Consider the following 19,730-nt stretch of genomic DNA (forward strand, 5'->3'; position numbering starts at 1 on the left):
CATTATGGCATATGGAGCAGCACATCTGTATTTACTTGGTCTGAGAGCAGCTCTGAGAGAAAGCCCGGCTTTCTCTATTGATTAGCTCCTGCAAATGAGAAGAACAACAAACACCTACTTCTGAGTCAATTCAAGGTGGAAGGACTTGCGGTGAGAGACCAGAAGCTTCCCATCACATTTGGGAATAAAAAGAGGAATATGAATTCCAAATGGGATTTTTTTTTTTTTTTTAAATAAAGGGTACAGGGGAGAGAGAGGGGGGGGGGGGGGGGGGGGGAAGCCCATCACACACCTTTTGTATCCGAAGAGGCAAGCTAGGTAATATGATTCTTGCCTATGTCAAGCTTCAGTAAACCCACCTCCTCTTCTCTGGAATAGCTGTTGGCTATTATGCAAGCTGGAAATGTACATGGCAGGAAGAAGAACAGAGAAACCGAATGGGGGGGTGGGCAGCTGCTAAATTAAGCAAGGGTAAAGCTGGGGGAAGAAAGGATGAGAGAAACAGGCAGGGAGCAGGCAAGAGCCGCTCGTTTATTCCCCATCACGAAAGCAAGGGGGCCTGCTGTGAGACACTTGGCGCGAGGAAGGGATGGCAGTCGCCTGGAGTCAGGCTCTCTTTTGTGAAGTGTTAATTAAGAAAACAAATAACTTCTCATTTTTTAATTTACCAACAACAAAACAAAACACGAGCCCTGCTCTTGAGAAGGCTCAATCAATTTAAGGAAATATCCCAAGGAAGCGGGATTGGAGGCCCCGAGTAATCCAGTCCTAAGAAAAATGGCAAGTTGAAAAGCATTACTTTGTGCCCCCGTGTCTGTTGTCTAACCGATGCGCGCACACATGGACATCACGCTCCTCAGAGGCACGATGCATCGCTGTTCAACGAAATCACGCATCAAGTTAAGACTTTAATAACCTAGGTCTGCACCCAAACACCTGCTTTGGAATGATGTCCAGCGCCACAGTTCAATTCTGGTCTTTTGTTTCTGTTTCCTACCAATGATTTTAGAACTGCTGGGACTTACCAGAGAAGAGCAGCCCGGGGGGCTTAGCAGGTACATCTGAGGTAGACACTTACGTTGAGTACACTGCAAGAAGCCGCCTTCAGTGCACGAAGGAGGAACCCCTGGTCCACCAGAGTTCACAGGGTTTGAGTCCGTCTTGTTCCCCCAGCTTTTATTACCCTCTACTCACAAATTTTCAAAGACCCCCATTACTCTCCTTCATCAAAGCCCTCTCCATTCTGGGCCCAGTATGAGTGCCTTGGACTAGCTCTGCAAAAGCAAAATGTTGATTGTTGTTGAAATGGGGTGACGGCTCACGGGGGTTTGCTTACTTTATTCTCTCTATTTGGGAGAAATCTCTATTGTTTGACATTATGCAGCACAAAAGGTTGAGGGGGGAAAAACGATAAGCCTTATAACCCAAGTCATCTGATGGCTCTCTTGCTCCAGGGACTCACTCCATCCTACCTATTCTCTCTGCCTGGAGGGTTCCCCACTTCATCCTTGCTTACCAGAATTCTGCTGGACCATCAAGGAAGCCTCCAGAACCACCTGCTTCATGAGGCTGACCCTGATGCTTGTGCCTAGATGTAATTTCCACCCCACTGACTCTTAACAGCTATGTTTTGATACTCATCCATGTACCTCATTTCTCTATCAGACTGCAGAGAACCAAGAGTATATCTCATTCATCTTGGCATTTCCCTCAGTGTCTTCTATAAAGCAAGCACTCAATACATGTTTGTTCAATGACAAACGAATCATGTGAATAAGAACAACTTATCAAATAAACAATGACACCTCTTGGATTGTCTAAACCTCACGCAAGGAAAGAAAAGCCTCCTCTGGTACCTTCTTCATGGTTCTGATGCAGGATGACTTCTGGCTGTGTGTGTATAGAGTTTCCAGGATGGAAGAACGGTGAAAAAAGAATCCGAGGTTTTCTCTGCTTCAGAATATGCTGAAGGAGTTCATAGAGCACATCACCTGGAAAGAAAAAGGAAAGAGAACTAGAGCAATGGGAATATTCGACTCTATTGTTGGCACAGAACTAAAGACAGGATGGCGAGCCAGGTCCACATGCCACCTACCCCCATGGAGCACGCGGGGGAAACGCAGAGGGTTGGAGCCATGTGCTTGTTTTTTCACTGGACTTTTTAAATTGTGCAAGTAATATACGAAAATAGTTTAAAAAGCGCCGAAAACCAGAAAGAAAACAAAAATCACCTATAATCCTATCACTAAGAGAAAGAAGTCCTATTCCTACCACCTATGGTTTTATAGTTAGAATCAGGCTTGTACTAGTTTCATACCTCTCTTTTTCCCTTCACGTTATTGAACTGCTCCACTAGCTGCAAAATGACAGCCCATCACGCGGATGCACCAGACTTTACTGGACGTTTCAATGACTCCAATTTATCGCTATTATTCTTGTGAAAAATATTCTTTTCACATCACTCTTTGCTTGCATTTCAGATTAACCAAAGAAGGATTATGAAGTCATTAAGTATGAAAATTTTTAATGTTCCACTGGCAATTCATACATTCTTCATAGAGATCTTCCAACGGAAAAAAATTGCCTTTTGAACCCACTCTAATCCCAGGCAAGAAGAGAATGAGGATGAAAAAAATGCACAAGTCCAGTCAGAGGTGCTGACTATTGAAGATACTCTATAAAGAATGGCATGTTCTGGGATGCTTACCTCCTTTAAAAATACACACAGGCATTGCTCCAAGGCTCTACAGTCTCTAGAAAATCATCTCTAGATGTCAGCCCCTTGCGGAGGATGGTGGGGGCTCGTCTGAGCTAGGGCCCTCTGTTCTGATATATCTGGTATTTAAAGTGTCCACTGAGTAATTAGCAAAAACAAAAAAAAACAAAAAAAAACCCACCCAAAAAACCAAAAGCACAAAAAAGCCCCCCAAAACCTGTCATGGTCTTATGGTCATATGGTCATATCTAACCCTTCGGCTTAGATCCAAGTTCAAAAATGCAGGTGGGTGCTCAAAACCCCTTAGGGGTGGGTGATTAATCTTTAATATACCACAGCCTTTCTGACTGTCCCCCTACGCCCTTCCATATACAGATATGCAGTCAACAATTGTGCCAAACAATGGGCTTTTGTCTCTAATTTTAGCTATTTTTAACAGATACTTTAATTAACAACTTAATTTAACTGCATATTTTGGGCTACTGCTACATTTTTTTTTCTTTTAAATTCTGTCTGAACCTGAGAAACGCTCCATATTAATTTCTTTCTTTCTGCAAACCATTTGTACCAAATAAAGTTCGAGGGTATTCTGTTCTAAGTGATTCCTGTGGTGCCTTTGTGTCTTTGCTTTGACTTTATTCCTTCCTCTACCTTTGAGTTTGGGTGGTTATTAATATTACTTAGTGACACTATTTACTATTAGGATTCAATAAAGAAAAAGACTTTAAAGAGCTGACGGCCAGCATGTCATTTAGGCATTTCCTGCTAATGACATGGGCGAGAGGACGCAGAGGGTTTCTGCACCAGACTTGGAAGAATGTTCTGTGGAAGGTAGAACTATGGCACACACGCGTGCGTTTTTTGAGCTGGGAAGGCTTGGAGCACATCTAATCTGAACCTAGTAGTCATGGTAATGTCGTCTCTGATGAGAGGAGGGTACAGAGCCTGAAATACAGTCCTATTTTAATGATTCATATTTTAATCGCTTACAAAAATAAGTCCCTAATCAACACTTTGTTTCTTTTGGTGTAGTGTAATGTCTTCCTGAACTTTTCTTAATTTCCATGGCCTCACACCCGCTGGGTTTTATCCTGTGGGTTTGAGCAATGCTTTATTTCGGTAGTACGCGGAAAGAGAAAACGCAACACTGAAAAATGTGTTCCTGATGATTAGTATTACTAAAAAAAATGGCCAGTAATTAGTGTATCCATTTTGGAAGAGGAGGCCAGGAAATACAAATTTAGTGCCTGTGAGGGTGTTCAACTTTGTTCGCTCAGAGAGGCAGGCTGATGTGGCAGGGAAGGCACAGACTTGCAGATGCAGGCCGCCCAGCCCTTCTGCACCTGGTGACCTTGAACAAGTCCCTGAACTTCCCTGTGAAACGCAAATGACATCTACCTTCCAAGTCTGCTGCAAAAGTTCAATGAGGGGAATGTGACAAAGCACCTGGAGTAGGAGTGTGTGCCGTGCATGTTACCCGCTGACCTCTCATCAGAGGTTGCTCTTGGGGCTCCAGAAGCTCTGCCGTGTGCTGATTTAAGACCTGGCAGGTCACTTCTTTTTTTGTGTTTCCATTTCTCTATGTACAAACAGAAAGCGAGGCAACAAAGCAGAACGGGGAAGAGTCCAGGCTCTGGAGTCAGATCAGGGTCTTAGGCATGTCCTTTACCCTCTCTAGGCCTCAGTTCCTTGGTCTACAAAATGGCCATGTTAACAGCATCTACCTCAGAATTCGTGTAAGGACGGGATGACGTAATCCCTGTAATGAGCTCATCACGGGGGCTCGGCAAACAGCAAGAACTCAGCAAACATGAATTGTTTTTGTGACCACAGCTACCCCTGCCACCATCACGGTTCTTACTGATATTATTACAGTGGTGTAGGACAGACCTGTAGACCCTTAAGGCAGTCCCTCACGGAGAACAACGAGTGTGTGGGTCATGGTCATTGTTATGTTCCCCCTGCAGAAAGGGCAAAGGTTAATTGAGGCCATTCACCCATCTTGGCTTCTCTGGATCCCTCCTGCTGAGCCCCTCCCCTCCCCTGGGCCTGCTGGGCAGGCCCACAGACGGGCTGACAGGCCCTCCACCCCAGACTCTCCCAGCCTTCTGTACTGGCTCTCTTCTGTCTCTCATCCCAAAGCTGGCAAAGGGAGCCAGGCAGAGAAAGTTCCTGTCTCTGTGCGAGAGAAAGCAGGAGAGGGGTGAATCAAGTGGAACTGTGCCAGTTCCTTACCTAAACCATTAGCCCGTGATGAGAACTAGTGAGATCACATTCATAAGTGCCACCTGGGATGGCTGGTTAATGGGTGTGAGCATGGGCCAAAGGTCCCACATTCCAAGCCAGGAAAAAATTGAATTTGAAGACTGTAGAGGATGGCCATAGATGGATCAGTCCATTCACAGACATGTTTCCTCAGCAACCAGGCACTCAGTTGGGGAATGTGGCTGGCTTACCACAAATGCATCAGGACTATGGGGGAGAAACCAACTTCTGGTGCATAGCCTGGGTACACGTGGTTGGGCAGTAACAGTGTATGCCCAATAACAGCTTGGAATCTTAGGATTCTAGAGGTTACTTAGAGCGACTCAAACTTGTGTTCAGTAGAAGTCCCCTGCCTCCCCTTCCCCTGCCAAGAAGTAGATTTGGCTGAGTACTTCCAAGGATGGGCAGCCGGCCACAAACATAAGCAAACCATTTTTGGACAGCTCTAGTTGATAGAAAGTTCTTCTGTTGAGTTGGAACTTGGCCTCCCCTGCAAACTCATGTACCTCAGTTCCTAGTTTTGGCTCTGGAACAGAGAACATGTGTCTTGTCTACAACAGTTTTCTAAATAAATAAAGACCCCCCTCCCCCACCGCCATCCTCTCCCATCTCTACTGCCTCCTGTACTCTCCAACACCCAGCCTGTTCTCCTGTTACACCTTAAAAATGTTCGTATATACACAGAAGATCACATCTAAAAAGTACCATTAACAAAAAGATCTCTGGAATAAAAAACGAGAGTCGAAAATAAGTTATATTTATTTGCCTGCTGAAAATAAAGAGCACGAGCCATAGCACTGTATATCTAACTTAGCTAATGACCACTGGCTTGAATTCAAAAGGCACTTGTCACAAAATTCTTGGCCCATTTGATTCATGATAAATCTTCTCTGTCTTCCCAGAAAAGCAATACCTAGTGCTAACTGTAAAAGGCGCTTCTATTGTACTAAGCAATGGAACCAAGGCTCCTGTTTAAGGGACAAGAGCTATTGTTGGTTTCTCTATACATCTTCATGCTTATATACATGGTTCACACATACACATGTATGTACAGAGGTGATGCTGCTGTGAAGCTCGTGAGTTGCAGGGCTTTCACCTGCAGAGGCTCCTGGCAGGAGCCCTAAAGCCATATGTGTCCCCCAAATTATAAGCTTCAGGCCCCATAAAACCTAGATATCCCCGAGTGGGTGCGCGCACGCATGGACACACACACACGGATGCACACACACGCGTACAACACAGAAACCCACAGACTAAACACACATGTAATTCTGTAGTGGTGATCTTGATGTGAAAAGCCAGGCATCCACTCAGAGAATACGAAATTCTATTATTTTATTTGTAATTTGTTTCCAACGGATAGTAAAGAGAGTGAACAAACCTGCCGCAAGTTGCCTTATCAATGTTCCTCGTGTCTGAAGACTGAGAATAGACAGATGCTGTTTGGGGGGTTAAGGTTTCTTTCCTTTTGAGGGAAGAGCCCAGGCTCTGGGGCAAGAGGTCCCAGGTCCCCTGGGTCCTCTATTTGTCAGCTGCATGCCCTCAGGCAAATACTCTTTCTCTGTGAGGCTTAAGTCCAGGCTTAGAGAAACATTCTTTTGTCTCAAACGAGAATAATGCCACAGACTTGGCAGGGCTGATAGGAAGATCAAGTGAGATGATATGAACAAGCACCAGCCCCATGTCTGCGATAATGTGGGCTCAATAGATGGCACCCCTTGTGATTTGATGATTATTCACAGACGTGTCTCCAAAAATCTGGAAACCATTTGCTTTGCTTCAACACTTTTGTATTTAAAGCGCCTCTACAAGTTTCATGAAGTCACATTCATATGTATTGAGTATGTGTTTTCCCGGTTGACATCATTTCACATAGACGCTTCTAGCTCAGGCTCTCTCACTCCCCTAGTTCACAGTTGTATCTTCAACCTCTTTCTATGCGATTCTTCCCTTTAGCATTTAAGCACTGTCCGGTTTTTCCTGTTTTCTGCACAGACACACACCCCTTGTCCCCATCTTCCCCTCCAGGTACTGCTCCTGGTTCTCTGGTCCCAGCATGGCCGAGCTTGGCCAAGGAGCTGTCCAACTCTGTTCTTGCCACTTCCCACCCCTTCTACTGCGTGCCTCCTCGTGGTCAAACCAGAGGGCAATGGTCGGTACTTGGGGATTCTGCCTTTCAGCAATATTCATCAGTAGCGCTCACTATCTGCCTCCTCCTAGAACAGTCCACGGCTTGGGATGTTCCTACCCCTCCTGATTTTCTTTCCACCTCCTCCAACCTTGCAACAGTAAGGCTCCCCAGGCTCCCACTAGTCTTTCTCCCTGGTAATCTCACCTACTCCCATGGCCTCCATCAGCCCATTGATGCTAAATCTACTCCAGCCAGGCATTTCTTCTCAACTCCAGAACCTTCAGTTATCTCCTAGATACTTCCCTTTTGCATGACATACAGACACCACACATTTAATGTGTTGAACGTAAAACTCTTTACAACCCACATGGTGTTTCCTAGCACAGTGAATGCCCAGTTGTTCAGGCCAGAAACCCAGGAGTCATGCTTAATTAACTCTTCTCTGTCTCTCGTCCAAAATCTAACCAGTCACCAAGACTTTCAGACTCTGCCTTCTAAATACTCCTGGCGTCATCCCCTTCTCCCTGCTGATCCCATCTTAGTTCAGGTCACCACCACTGTTCCTGAATGCCAGCCAAGCCAACTGCCCACATCCACTCTTCACCTTTGCACTTTGTCATGCCAATCTCTGCTTAAAATGCTGAATGGCTTCTACCTGTTTTTATAATAACCTTTAGGGTCCTGAACATGACCTGCAAGGCCCTGTGTAATCTACTCAAGAAATAATAAGTGGCTCGATGAATAGCTGTAAAGCCACAGCATATTCCTTTACATTTACATGCTCCAACTTTGTTTAGCAAGTCCCATACTGTGGGTGGCTTGGGCATTTCCAGTTTTTATAATTATAAATAGGATTGCTAAGGGCATTTTTTCCCTGCTGCCATTGGACTGTGTCCTTGGGATATTTTCTTCAAATGTTATTATCAGTGAAAGAGTCTGATCACTTTTAAAGTTCTTATCCATTCCCTGTTCTGCAGAAGGCTGGGACCCATGCATGGTGTCATCTACAAGGCTACCCAGAGCCCCTCCCCTGGGGTTTCACAACGTTTAACTCCTTGAGTTCAGTAGGTTGAAAGCAGATTTTTATTTAACATCCTTAAAATTTGTATTTTTCAGGTGATGATTTACTATGTGCATATCCTCATGTGAAGATGATCTGAAGTAACACATTCTTAAATTTGCAAACTGTCCTCTTTTCTTTCTCTCGCTCTTCTGTTTTTATTCAGAGATTTTAGTTTCCTTTTGACCAATTCGTAAAAAAAAAAAAAAACAGTGCAAGGGTGGGAGAGATACGTTTCAGATTTGTCATCAAATTCTCTCTGCTGGGTCCTTTCTGCCCGTGGTAGATGTTCAGGCTGAAGTCCAAGGCCTCGGGTCATTCAGTTAAATTCAGTAGTGAGAATGCTAAGGCAGGCACTGGCCCAGGGAGGTCCCACTGGTGGCCATTACAGCCCCCTCCCATTGGGGGACTGCTTGGTTTTCCATCTCTGTTCGACCTTATTTTCTGAAAATTCCATTCAATCCATTTTTGCAGGCTGATTAAATGACAGGCCTTTTTGTTAAATACAGAGTGCCTCTGTAACCATAAACATAAGCTAGTCTTTTACTTAGGAACAAGTATTTGGGATTTAGCTTGATATCTATGTCTGAGACACAGAGATCCTGAGAGAAAGGGAGCTGGTTGTGGGAAAATCTGAATATTGTCTTTAAGACAAGAATAAATCGGGGCGCCTGGGTGGCTCAGTCGGTTAAGCGTCTGCCTTCGGCTCAGGTCATGATCCCAGGGTCCTGGGATCGAGCCCTGCATCGGGCTACCTGCTCGGCGGGGAGCCTGCTTCTCCCTCTCCTCCCTGCTCATGCTCTCTCACGCTATCTCTGTCGCTATCTCTGTCTGTCTCAAATAAATAAATAAAATCTTAAAAAAAAAAAAAAGACAAGAATAAATCGGTTAGGAAAGAGATACCTTAAGACAACTGCCTTTAGCTGGATGCAGAACATAAAGAGACATTACAGAGAAACAAAAAAACAAGCTTGTGAGAAAATACGAATATTGTAAAATAAGTATGCACTTTATTAAAGGAAGTGTTGTATGTTTTACACGTTATAGTATCACTCCGTATGGCAGAGGGATTGGTCATCACCACCGTTTCACAAATGGGAAAAGCGAAGTGCTAAGAAAAAATTAAATGACTTTTCTGTAATTGACCTATCTAAGCATTTCTCTGATGTGTTTACACTTTTTTTTTTTTTGCTCCGTTCACAGACAGGAGAAGAAAGAGCCAACTCTGGGTGTCTCAATCAAGGATCATGCCTGCTGCAACTCCCACACTTCAGGACAATAATCCCCCTCTGTGACCCATCCCCTCAGATTCTGCGCCTTGATTCTAAAACAGCCAGTTGACCCAGCCATTCAACCCAGCAAATGCACCTACCATTGCTTAATAGAAATGAATTAAGCAAGCTGGTCCAAGGAGGAACTTTATGAAGATAAAGATCAGTGTTTTTCACTTAACCTTGAAAGGGAATTTTACCATATTTGAAGGTCACAAGCAAGGCATATTTCCAAAAACAAAGATTCTGGTGCATTGGGGAGGGAAGAAATAATCACATTCTGGTATGTTAAATGACTGATTCACTTAGTAAACCCATCATACGTTTTTTGCTGAATTGAACTGAAGGAACTTTGAAAATAGGCTTATTTTCCATTTCTTGGCATCAATAGAGAGTCTAACATGAATTAAATTGAAGATAACTTGTGGTTTTTGTTGTTGTTCTTATAAAAAATGCATACATAAATCCATTCCACCTTGATGTCTTATAATGGATAACTCTAAATAAGAGTTAATATCAATGCTAACTTGTCTGTTCCTTCTTATTCATGTGTTTTCTCAAGTCTCAGAGTGGTCAAATAATCAAATATCCCTTTGAATTTAAATCATCACAGGCCATTTAAGGTAGTAACTGTCTAGTAGCTCAAAGAGTAGGTAAAATTATCCTGTACAGGTAAAATTTCATAAAGTTACAGTTCCCTTCCATTTATTCTTTAGCTTTGCAAATGTTATAAGTTCACCATCTTGTATCTTCTAACTGGGAGGATATTCCAAAGAAAATATCCCATTTATCTTCAGCCTTAAAAACTTCAGTTTGGAGATAATATAATTACTTAAAGCACAGTCTGCATGTTCCCTGCTTTATTATAGAGTTGAAAATGGAGAAGTCTTGTCCTGGAAATGGACGAGATAAGTGTAGTTTGTCAAATTGGCCAAAGAATGTGGAGTTCAGAGAGGCTACCATATTTGGACCTAAGACATATTAACATTTCAGGTAATTATAATTCACTGGGTCCTGGTCCCTCCTCTCTACATTTGAAATGAGTTGTGTTGAGCAGAATGTTATTTCCATATACAGAGAGCTTAATTCTGGGTCAGGCCGGGCAGGAAACAAGGCTGGGAGGAAGCTATAAACATCCATTCACGGTGACGGGGCAACCAGATACTTTTGTTTTATTCCAGCAGCCCCATGACTAGTGAGAAGCTGCTGCTGATTCATCTTAGGCAGCAAAAAAGACTCAAAGAAATACAGAAAAAAACTGGGTGAAGTGTAAGTTTTACAAGGCATAGAGGTTGAAGGGGATCAAAGTATTTATTCATTGCCTATGGGACAGGAGGTTGTGCTACTGAATAGAAGCTGAACACTGTTTCATGCTTGAAGTTGGGCTGAACTGTTAAGAGTAGAAGCCCATTTTATGGAGGAGGAAAATAGGGGCCAATGAAGTATTGTGACCTCTGGAGGAGCCACATAGAGAACCCAGGCCTCAGGACATCTACTACATCAAATGCTAACCCAGAAAGCCCATGTCAGAAGAAACAGTGGCAAATGTGACATTTGAGAGCTAAAAAAGATTTTCTATCTATACCTTATCTCTACCTTCTTAAGAAGAATGCCAGCAGGTAAAGCATGCCTTCATTACCCTGCTATGTGGCCACGTCATGAGAATGTCTTAACTCTTTCTTAGCTCTGTTTCCAAACGCTCTGACATCATCCCTCTGTTCTGTGGTTAAGTTTTCTTGCAGCCCCTACTGGCAGGTATCACCTTGAAATTCTGTCCATGGCTTTCTGGTCGATGCCTTAATTAAATCACCTACAGGATACATTTCTCTTTATTCCCAACTCAACATAATGGGGATAATGCTCCCATCTACTATTCCCCGCTCTGGCCTGGCTCTGGTCTCAGAATTCCAACTGCAGAACAGGACCTGTCTTTTTGGATGCTTTGGCATTGCTTGGCCAAAATGAGTCTTAGCCCTTCCCACACATGAGTTCCTCATCTTAGCTCACCATTCTGGGCCTGAAGTCTTATTATTTTACTCTCATTGATCTCGTTCTGGATTTCAATGTCTCCAATGAGGACTGTAGCAAGAACATTCTAAGTAGGTCTCCTGTTTTTAGGGACCCTCTGAGTCCACCCTATGCACTGATGGCCAAGGTCTGCTCCAAAGGGAGAGCTCCAATTCTATTATTCTCCTGATCAAAACCTGTCAGTGGTTTCCCACTATCTGCAAAACAAAATCCAAACTGCCCAACTTGGGCTTTAAGGGACTCACGTGTTGGGTCATAATTCAGTTAAGATTTGTTGAGCGCCAACTGGATGCCATGCACTGTGCTAAATGCTGGAGACCAGTCAGCTTAACAAGACACAGCCCCTTGCCCAGATGAACTTCCTGCTCTAGAAGAGGGATGCAGAACAGAAAGCAATCACATATAACATGGGGTGGGTGTGTGTGTGAATTATGCCAGAATTAGGGTATGCTCTGTGATAAAAGAGGAACGGCACCTAGCCCAGGCTGAGGAGGGAAGAGGTAGAGGAGAGGAAGGCGGCAGGGGGTAGTCAGGGAAGCAGGATGGCAATCGGGGAAAGCTTTCCTGGAAAAGGTCAGCGGAACTTCAAATATGAAATGGCAATCAGACATGTCAGGCAGGGGCGATGAGTGACGATGGACAGTGCTTCAAACAGAGGATCGAATTTGCATGGCCTTATCTCTGAACTCCGTCTCCATACCAACTGACCTACAGTTCCTCTTTAACATCTTTCCTTACCTACCCCTTAGTTGCCTTTCCAAGCTTTCAAAGTCTGGCTCCATGACCATACCCTGGAGCTTTTGTTTGACAAGCCGGGCAGAAATCGCCTCTGCTCTCCCTGAACCTCCTTAGCCCATACTTCTGTACCTCGAGCATGGAGTTGCTCAGCGAATACTCACCGAATGAATTTCTACTGCTCCTTAACTGGGGTCTAAGCACCTCATGACCAGCCTAGCGCACTGACTTCATCTGGCCTCTCACCTCCTGCCTCTTCCCTTCATCAGATGGGCTATCTCACCATCATCCAAATACACTAAGCTAATGCTGCTCCAGTGACCTGGAATGTTCTTCTCCCCCCACCTCCTCAGTTCCATCCATCCTTCATGCTCCAAATCAACTCTATTCCTTCTTTCATAAACCCCATCCTACCCTGTCCTCTCCCCTCTCCAGCTTCCTTTTGCCTTTAGGTTCAATGCCATCCCCTCTCTCTAACTGGACTGCGGGATCCTGTACATCTACCACATGGCCCACTCTAGCAGAGACCTGAGAAAATGGCAAGGGCCTACTGGGAGGCTGTTGCCCATCTTTGCTTCCAGCTTTGAGCAGAGAGAATCTCTGGTTTCTAAGTAAAGTGGACAGAGGTGACTAGGGGGAAAAATAAATCAGCAACGAAAAGGAGTACCTGAGATGAGACGAAGGGGGAACTTACAGACTCATGGAGGAAAGCCAGGCTGAGGGCTAAGTCAAATCGCATCAAAACGCATGACTGTGTCTTCCCTTGTTTGCCTTACATGAATGGTTTTTCTGGAACACGCTAAAGAGTTAAGAGTTCCTTTCCTCCAGAGAGGTGACTTTGCCCCTTTGAGTATACCTTTGTGTTTTCACAAGAACAGACAAGGTAAGCATTTTTGCATTAAATTAAAAGGAACTATGTAGTTTCCTTTTAGGTTAGTTTTATTTACATATATGGCTACTCTAGTTTTTGTATTCTGAGACAACAGAAAGAATCAATGATTTGAGACAAAATGTTTCAGGTATGTCTGGCTCTATTCCTTTGTAGAACCTTAAAAATGATCTGTTTTTCAGAGATAATAAACTTCCAAGTTTCAATAACATCTCTACTTCTGGGGGAAACTTCCTTTTATCATTTCCTCATATAAACGGTCTGCTGCAATTGGGAAAAGCGGGGGAGATACTGTTCTATAACCTTATTTCATCCCCTGTGATGGTGATGTTTCCTCATGACGGTTAGTTTATTAACTTCTGGCAGGCCTCCAGGAGTAAATAAGGGTTGAACGTCGTTGGAACTAAGCCAAGACCTTACGCAGGATCTTTGCCCTTTGTCAAGACAAAGAGAGTCTCTGCTGGACAAGTTACATCAAAATTGGCCACAGTGAGACTTGAGAGAAGGAGGGTCTGTTGGTACTTGACTAACTAGCCCCTCAAGAGGCATAAACCCCAGACCAAAGGTCCCCTTTCACATATGGAGCTCCCAAATAGCTATCTTCTAAATATCCATAATGTTTAAGAAATGAAATGAGAAAGTATCTTACCTAGGTCAGCAATACACTCTGCAGGTACAAAAGCTCTTTACTGAATCGAAGCTTCCCATGGAGTCTTGGGAGCCCTTATTTTGACAAAACTGCCTAGTTAGATGAACCTGAGAAGTCTTCCACCTGCACTTTTCAGGCTTTCTATAAGCTACAAGATGCAACACTTCACATAGCTCAGTACCGCAAAGGGTGTCACCCGAAGCCCTTTGAGTTTATTTCTAAGCTTGCCGTAGCTTCTTCCCATCCTTACCTCCTGTTCCCTCATGTTTCTTCCTCCCACTCCGTCTACCTTAGCAGGGCTCATGCCCCTTCCTCTTCTGTCTTTGGTTTTCACTGAGCAGTTCACCACCTATACTCACTCCTAAGCATCTCTTTCAAATGTTTCAGAATCAGGAGCAAGGCAGGGTGAAAGGGCTGGAATGCATTTTCTTCTTGATTTGGTGGCCACAACGAGATCCCTTAAGCTCCAGTGTCTGTAGGTCCTAAGTGGGTTCCCTCTCCCAACCTTCAAAGTCTCCCCTTGATCTGGAAACTCTTCCTCCTTTCCCCTCAAACTGACTTATGTCAGCAGGATCTTTCCTCTCTTAAGCTTAGGTCATTGTCTTTGTGCTCCTGGTGGCCTACTGTGGGGAGTTCCTGGGCATGACGAGGGGTGGCAAAGACCAACCAATGGCTAACAGATTGTCCCAGCTGAGCACGTGCCAGGGGTCCAGACTCTCACCTGAATGAGGAGATCGATAGCGAAAGTCCTCTTTGGTCAGCAGCAGGAGAGCTTTGCCATTCATTTCAAACGTGTTGCTGTCAATTGGCCTTAAAGAAAACTCATTTTCAGCCCACTTGAGCCACTGGGCTACGTCATCCCTGCTCCAGTAAATTGGCTGCAAGCCTGTTGGAGAGAGAGCAAGGCAGAAAGAGAGAGAGAGAAGAAAAAAAGGCCTTGTCAGTTAGACAGTTGGAATAAAGGGAAAAGCTTTCTGAATGGTTAATAAAATTGAGTCTTCACGTCTGAAGAGCCCTTATGTTCAACTCTGAATCCCAAGTTAAAGCTCAAGATTTGTAAGTGCCAAATTATGGTCCAATGAACTATTTTTTTAGAGGCAAAATGAGAAGACAAATCCTTTTTTATGTCCTTAATGGACCCTAGGTCTTGGTGCCCTGTCCTTCCTTGTCCAGCTCCTGAGACTGTCTTGATCTCAGGTATGCCCTAAAGCTGAGGCTCTTCGGTGGCCTGACACGGTCATGACAGATGTCAATGTGCTTTGGAGGGGACCTTAGAATCACAACTGAGCTGTCACCCACTGTCCTTTTGAAGTGAGAATGTTCCAGAGCTGGGCTTGACCTTCGAGAGCTGCCAAATAATGAAGTGTTCCCTGAAACTTCTTCCAGGAAGAACAATTCACTCAGCCTCTGGGAAACTATCAGGCTAGCCTCTGGGAATGAGAAGGTAAAGTAAGGATAAAAGGTCTTTTGCCTTTTTATTCTGCTTTTCTGATGTTAGAACTTCCTGGCGGGGGTGGTACTTGGACTCTGAGTAGGACCAGAAGTGGGCCAAAGGGAGGGCTGCAGCTTAGGTTAAGAGGGTAGCTCAGGCTGGACCTTTCTGGATGCCTGACTGTGAGTCTGTATTTTTATTTCATTCTGCTGTTATGGGAAATCTTTGATATATCATTCAGGTGGTTTAGAACAGGGGTTCTCAAAGTGTGATCTGGGGACCCCTCAGGTTCCCAAGACCTTTTCAGGGTGTCTATAAAGTCAAAACTCTTTTCATAACAATATTAAGAGGTTATTGACCTTTTTTCACTCTCGTTTGTTCATGAATATATAGTGGAATTTTCTAGAAGCTATATGACATGTGATATTGCAGTGGATATGAGAATCCAGTCATCTTCTATAGATTTGCAAAAGAGACTTACAAAAATGTAACACAATGCCATTTTTCTCACTAATTTTTTTTGTTTTGAGATGTATTCATAAATATATACTTATGCTAATAATATAAGCTTAGCTTACTATTTTTCAGTAAGCATTTTTTTTAATTCTCAGTTTTAATTTCCAATATGGTAAATATAGATAGATATAATCCGTATGAGTGAAGCTCTTTGGGGTCTTCAATAATTCTTAAGAACTGAAAGCAGTCCTGAGACCAAAATGAGAATGGATAGGTTGGAAGAAGCTAGATGCTCGACAGAGCTTCATTCTCTAAAACTGTATTGCATGAATTAATAGTTCAAGTACAATGGAATCAGGGTTTGCTAAGAGGAGCTTCAGTCTCTCCAGTGAGTGACTTAAACTTGCTAAGGAGACTTGAGTATGCTGTAAAAGTGCCTTTCAGCTTGATCCTGGAAAGAGTCACCTTTTCAACCTTGAGTATCACAAAGAACTGTCTGGTCTACTTGGATGGGCTGCTTTTCCTCCCTAGTGGACCAGGGAACGAACAGCTCAGATCCCTTGGAGAAGGTCCAGGGCTTCTGGGCATGACTATTGGCTCTGTCTTCCAGGTGGCTCCTTTGCAAAGTCTAGTTTTGAAGAATGGTAGCTGGCTTCCCTTAGCTCTGGGGAAGTCCTTTCTAAAGTAGGCTATCGGGCGCCTGGGTGGCTCAGTTGGTTAAGCGACTGCCTTCAGCTCAGGTCATGATCCCAGGGTCCTGGGATCGAGTCCCGCATCGGGCTCCCTGCTCTGCGGGGAGCCTGCTTCTCCCTCTCCCACTCCCCCTGCTTGTGTTCCCTCTCTCGCTGTGTCTCTCTCTGTCAAATAAATAAATAAATAAATAATCTTTTTAAAAAAAAAATAAATAAATAAAGTAGGCTATCATGTAGGGCACCAAGAAAGAACTATGGGCACTGGCCTAATCAGAGATGGGCATTTAGGAGTTCTTTTTCTTGTTTTGTACGTTTAATAACTTTACATGGAAAAAAAAGTGGCATCATAAAATAAGAATGTGCAGTATGCTACTGCTCTATGATCTTGAGACTAAAACACAGCCAGAGTTCAAGGTTTTATTTCTGACTCTTAACTATGCCAAGAAGTAATGCCCATTTCAAACGGTCCTTGGATACAGAAGGTGCCCCTACTCTTTCCAATGACCCTGAAAACACGTATCTCAATCACAATGAAAAGGGGGTGGCGTGAGGATGGCTCTGCAAGATCTCAACCTTTGAACCTGTAAGAAACCTTAGCGTTTACTTGCTATTGTCAGGGGTGTCACCTCTGAACAGGAACAGCACAGCGATTAGTGATTTGATACTAGGAACTTTCCCCTTCCTCTCCTTCACGCAAACAGCATGGGTATAACCAGATCCTGGGGCCGAGTATGAGGTTCCAGTGCAGCCTGGCCTAGGAAAGGGCCTGGTGGTAGGTGGGCCACAGGGCAGAAGATGCTCCATTGGAAACAGGAAAAACGATGGGGTAGCTTATTGGAAGTGTGAGTGCCAGAGCGAATACAGAACCGAATCCCACTCAGGAGGGGAAATGAGAGTAAAATGCTGAAGTGTCTGCAGAGGATTCACTGAACCGGAGGGAGGCGGGTGAGAAGGGGGTGGGGGACACAAGTAGTAATCTGAGGTTCTTTATATTCTATGGAAGAAAATACTCATGAGTAATCTTTTCCCTAAATACAAGAAGAGTCACACACTTCAAACAGCCCTGCTGGTGAAGGGTGACAGTTTCTCTTTTCACTTCCCATTAATGTCTCCCACAGCCCAGTCCCTGAAGCCAAGCAGAGCCACCGCGGAAACCCCCTCCTGGGGAACCGACTTGAGTGCTCTGGGCTGTGTGCAAAAGGGGCCCATCGAGTCACCGTCAGTCCAGGGAATACCATGGTAATCCTAGCAGGTTTACCAAAGTGACCCCAACAGACTAAGCTACCTGCTCGAGGCCACCCAGGACACTGACCAGAGTCACTACTCTTCCCTTAGCATAAAGAAAAGGTAAACACATTGCCCGAGCTTCTGGAAAGGGGCTTGATAAACTACGGTGTTCAAAGTCAAGTCCTAGTGCTGCTTCCTCTTTGACTCACTCGAAGACTGAGGAAAAAGAAGCCCCCTTTCCTCAAACCGAACAGCCCTAAGGCCTGGGAGTTACAGCGTCTAAACGGAATAGAGCCCTGGACCCAGAGGCAACTCTGTCTAATTAGGACCATTTAATTTGCTTAATAGTCATTTATTAAGCACATCTATCATCTAGCACTCTTGTAAGCGCTTTATAAAGTTCATTTAACTCATGCTCACAGCAACCCCATGAGATCAGGGAACTCGGGCTCAGTGCATCGAAGGGATTTGCCCAAGGTCATATGGCCATGGTAACAAGAGGGGCTGAGAGTCGAACCTAGGCAGTCTAGTTTCAGAGTCCGTGCTCTTATCCCTCACGCTGTGTTTACGCACGCATTTCCCACCCCGAATCAGAATTCAGATTGATTGGCAGCATCTATTAGGGATTCAGAAAAGACTGAGTGAACTCAATCCTCCCCATCCCAGACTTTGATCCTTGGAGGCTTCCTCAGGTTATCAACAGACTAAAAATAGAGCAAAAAAGTCTGTATATCCCTGGAGAAGTAGATTTATAAATGGGAAGAAGAGGGAGGTGTAGGTGGCACTCTGCTTTGAACACATCCAGGAATACAGCATCGCCCTCACTGGCTACTCACTGCTCATAGGCACTGGTCTTGAGACTTGCCCTGGCTCACAGCTGCTAAGGCTAATGCTAACAGAAGCCACACAGACAAGATGAGGGAGAACGTATCACATAGAACCGCCTTTACGGTTATCTCTTGCGACTTTAACTCAACAAAGCTGAATAATACAGATGTTACTAATCATTAGTAAAAGGAAGAGACCCTTTTTCTGCACCTCTGTTACACTACTCCCCGTGCACATCGTAAGCCCATGAGAGCCATACTAAGACCTGCATTTTTAACGTCAATTCATTTCAGAGCATATTTGAGAAGAACTTTGTACAGAAGAAATGAACTGCTGTGATTAACAGAATTCCTAAGAATTCTACTGCGGTTTTTTTTTTTTCCAAGTGGGTCAAGTGAAGTTCATGGTGTCATACCCTTCAATGACACACCCAGGCCCTAAATTTCCTTCTAATATAGTTCTTCGATTTCATGGTCAAAGGGGCAGCCACTTTCATCAGCACATTCTTAGCCTGATTTCAAGCTTTCCGAGCTGTGTTCCGACTAAGGATGGAAACTGCTCTAGGAGTCAGGAACCTGGACTTAACCCCCAAAGCTCCCGTTAGTTAACAGCTGATTTGGGGCAATTTCTCTCTGTGGCTTCCTCTGTAAAATGAGGGGCTTAGAGTACGTGATCTCTGTTCCTTTCTGGGTCAACAGTCAACACCCTCCCATTTCATCTGAATCTGAAAAACCAAAGGATACAAACAGCCAGGACCTTTTTTCTACCGAACTATTCCCTGCTGACGACGATGACCCTGAGATTTTGTAACTTCCTGAATGATCTTCTGAGTCTCAGAAAACAGATTAAGTTATTTTAAGTAGACTGCGGTGCTTAAGAGTGTTTTCTTCTATTCTGATTCTTGGAAAAGTTATAAACCGGCTAAGGCAATAATAAACATGACATTTTGACTAGGTGCTTTCACATGTATGACCTCACGTGATTCTCACAGAAGCTCCATGAAATCCGTCATGTTCTCATTTCAGTTTAACAGAGGAAACGGGGGGCTCGGAGTCATGAGGTGATGGCACTGGTTTGAACGTTACTCAGTTCAAGCTCTTTTGCTATAGTATACATTCATCAAAAACACCCTTTGTCCCAAACTCTCTGTGTAAACGGGATTTTGAGGCAGATTCTGTGGCTGATAGGATAGCACTGTAAAAGAGAAGAAGACACCCCAGAGATGATCTAGCTCAACTCCCACCCACCTTTACTCATTAGGAAACTGAAGCCGCGAAAAGTTAAGAGGCTGAACCACGATGAAGCTGGCCCAGATTCCCTGTTTCAAGCCTCTCATGCTGTGTCATAACTT

General features: G+C 44.2%; 1 protein-coding gene across 1 annotated transcript in view; it reads right to left on the reverse strand.

The window, feature by feature from the left end:
- The window catches only part of ETV6 (ETS variant transcription factor 6), a 235,021-nt gene that overhangs the window by 33,049 nt on the left and 182,242 nt on the right, over positions 1-19,730 (reverse strand). The window contains exons 3-4 of the mRNA XM_044915454.1: positions 14,466-14,630; positions 1,857-1,991 (exon numbers count right to left, since the gene is read on the reverse strand). Of these exons, the coding sequence (XP_044771389.1) occupies positions 1,857-1,991; positions 14,466-14,630 (300 nt within the window). The remainder of the gene's footprint in view (positions 1-1,856; positions 1,992-14,465; positions 14,631-19,730) is intronic.

Source organism: Neomonachus schauinslandi, chromosome 5, assembly GCF_002201575.2.
Source record: "Neomonachus schauinslandi chromosome 5, ASM220157v2, whole genome shotgun sequence".
Lineage (NCBI taxonomy): Eukaryota > Metazoa > Chordata > Mammalia > Carnivora > Phocidae > Neomonachus > Neomonachus schauinslandi.